Genomic DNA, 2,614 nt, shown 5'->3' on the forward strand with positions numbered 1-2,614 from the left:
TCTTTTTCCTTTGCAAAAATAGAAAATTCTCAGTCTCTCTCTCGTTTTTTTAGAATGATTCTCATTCTCTTCTTGCTTAATGCAATCGGTAGAGTGCTTGCCTCGTTGCTCAAAAAAGAATTAACGATCCATGTGATTTAACGAGAAAAACAAGCTCCGCCCATGGTACACAATATTTTAGGCCCAGTTGGGAGGCTAGAACCTGCTGCACGAGCCAATGCCGGTTTTGCCGAGTCCCGGCGCCCTGGATGGAACACCCTCATCCATTTCTATAAATAAGCGAGCTCCCGTGTCCTTCTCTACTTGTAAAATCCGTGCTCCCTGCCCACCGCTCCCCCCTCTGCTCCCACGCGCCAAAACATTCCAACGTGGAGACAGCAGGTACAGCGTGACAACGAGGAAGCCATGGACGTGACCATGGAGGACGTGGTCGGGGATCTCGAGATCTCCGGCTATAGCTCCATCTCCACCTCCCCGTCCTCCTCCCTTGACGACGGCATGGGGCTGTACGGCTGGAATGCGCTCTCCCCGGTCGCCGACTGGGGCCTGTTCTCCTCCGACGACGGCGGCCACGACCTCCACGGCCTGATCGAGTCCATGCTCTGCGATGACGCTCTCATCGGCAAGCCCGACGAGCACCCAACCATGTTCACGGACGGCCCCTGCTACTCCAACGCGTCCGAGCCGAGCAGCACCACCACGACGAACCCAGGCACGCCCGTGCAGCACGACGACACGCCGGACTGCAATCCCGAGAAGGGCCTCCGGCTGCTGCATCTCCTCATGGCCGCCGCCGAGGCGCTCTCCGGCCCACACAAGAGCCGGGAGCTGGCACGGGTGATATTGGTTCGGCTCAAGGAGATGGTCTCCAGCACCAGCGGCAACGCCGGCGCGTCCAACATGGAGCGCCTCGCCGCGCACTTCACCGACGCGCTCCAGGGGCTCCTCGATGGGTCCCACTCCGTCGCTGGGACCAGCAGGCAAGCCGCCATGGCCGCGTCACACCACCACAGCACCGGCGACGTGCTGACGGCATTCCAGATGCTCCAGGACATGTCGCCGTACATGAAGTTCGGCCACTTCACCGCGAACCAGGCGATCCTGGAGGCAGTGGCGGGCGACCGGCGCGTCCACATCGTGGACTATGACCTCGCCGAGGGCATCCAGTGGGCATCCCTGATGCAGGCCATGACCTCACGACCCGACGGCGTGTCGCCTCCGCACCTGCGTATCACCGCCATCACGCGGAGTGGCGGGGGCGGTGCGCGGGCAGTCCAAGAGGCCGGACGGCGCCTCGCGGCCTTCGCGGGATCCATCGGACAGCCCTTCTCGTTCGGACATTGCCGTCTGGACTCGGACGAGAGGTTCCGGCCGGCGACGGTCAGGATGGTCAAGGGGGAGACGCTCGTGGCCAACTGCATACTCCACCAAGCCGCGGCGACGACCACCGTCAGACGGCCCACCGGCTCGGTGGCGTCGTTCTTGACCGGCATGGCCTCTCTCGGGGCCAAGGTGGTGACGGTGGTGGAGGAGGAAGGGGAAGCGGAGAAGAACGAGGAGGAGGCGAGCGACGCCGCGGCGGGAGGCTTCGTGGGCCGGTTCATGGAGGAGCTACACCGGTACTCAGCGGTGTGGGACTCGCTGGAGGCCGGGTTCCCGACGCAGAGCCGGGTGCGCGGCCTCGTAGAGCGGGTCATCCTCGCCCCCAACATCGCCGGCGCCGTGAGCCGCGCGTACCGAGGGACGGACGGCGAGGGCAGGCGCGGGTGGGGCGAGTGGATGCGCGGGAGCGGGTTCGAGATGGTGCCGCTGAGCTGCTTCAACCACAGCCAGGCCAGGCTGCTCCTCGGGCTGTTCAACGACGGGTACACGGTGGAGGAGACGAGACCGAACAAGATCGTGCTCGGCTGGAAGGCCCGGCGGCTGCTGTCGGCCTCCGTGTGGGCGCCGCCGCCACTGTCGGTGCCATCGTCGCCGGCAGACGGGGTGTGCCAGCCCATGGGGATGGCGCCGTCCAGCGGCGGCTTTGGCCGGACGGAGTACGACTACGTTGACTCGTTCCTTGTGGAACCTGCTTACGCGCTAGTCTGAACTCTGAACTTTGCAAGCAGGTTTTGCTTAGTCGATAATAGTTGGGGTAGTCAGCTTTAGCTCGAATCGTCGTGTAAAATATTCACATGTAAAAAATCTAGTTGCTATGTTAGTGTAGATCCCGTTCGTGTGTCAAATACTGTCAATTGCAAGACGTTGAGAGTTGCTAAATCTAGGCCCAATCTACTTCTACTGATTGGCTTCTGACGTATCGGTAGAAATCTGAGTTAGAACATATCAGTGAAAGTCAATTCTGATCTGTGATCCGAATATGACTGACTGTGATGTAGAAACATAATATGACAGACTGAATCTTATCCAGGGGAGATCGTGTCGTGCTGTAACTCCTTAAGCTTGCTTGGTGTTCTCACTTGCTTTGGCTGACAGAGTTTTATCCTGAGAAAATCAGAGACAGGGACGATGATCCTTTCGTTGTCTACACTAATTTCTCATCACTTCACACAGAAACTGCACAACAAGCAATCTCAAGGTCACCAGAAATTGATTTGGCCCTGACAACATA

At 59.6% G+C, this 2,614-nt stretch overlaps 1 protein-coding gene across 1 annotated transcript; it reads left to right on the forward strand.

Annotated features, from left to right (window-relative positions):
- Window positions 1-326: 326 nt before the first annotated feature.
- Window positions 327-2,387, forward strand: LOC119288731 (protein NODULATION SIGNALING PATHWAY 2-like). The gene has a single exon (XM_037568290.1). The coding sequence runs from the start codon at window positions 406-408 to the stop codon at window positions 2,089-2,091; it is 1,686 nt and encodes a 561-aa protein (XP_037424187.1). The 5' UTR covers window positions 327-405; the 3' UTR covers window positions 2,092-2,387.
- Window positions 2,388-2,614: the final 227 nt, after the last annotated feature.

This window comes from Triticum dicoccoides, chromosome 4A (assembly GCF_002162155.2).
Source record: "Triticum dicoccoides isolate Atlit2015 ecotype Zavitan chromosome 4A, WEW_v2.0, whole genome shotgun sequence".
In the NCBI taxonomy this organism is placed as follows: Eukaryota; Viridiplantae; Streptophyta; class Magnoliopsida; order Poales; family Poaceae; genus Triticum; species Triticum dicoccoides.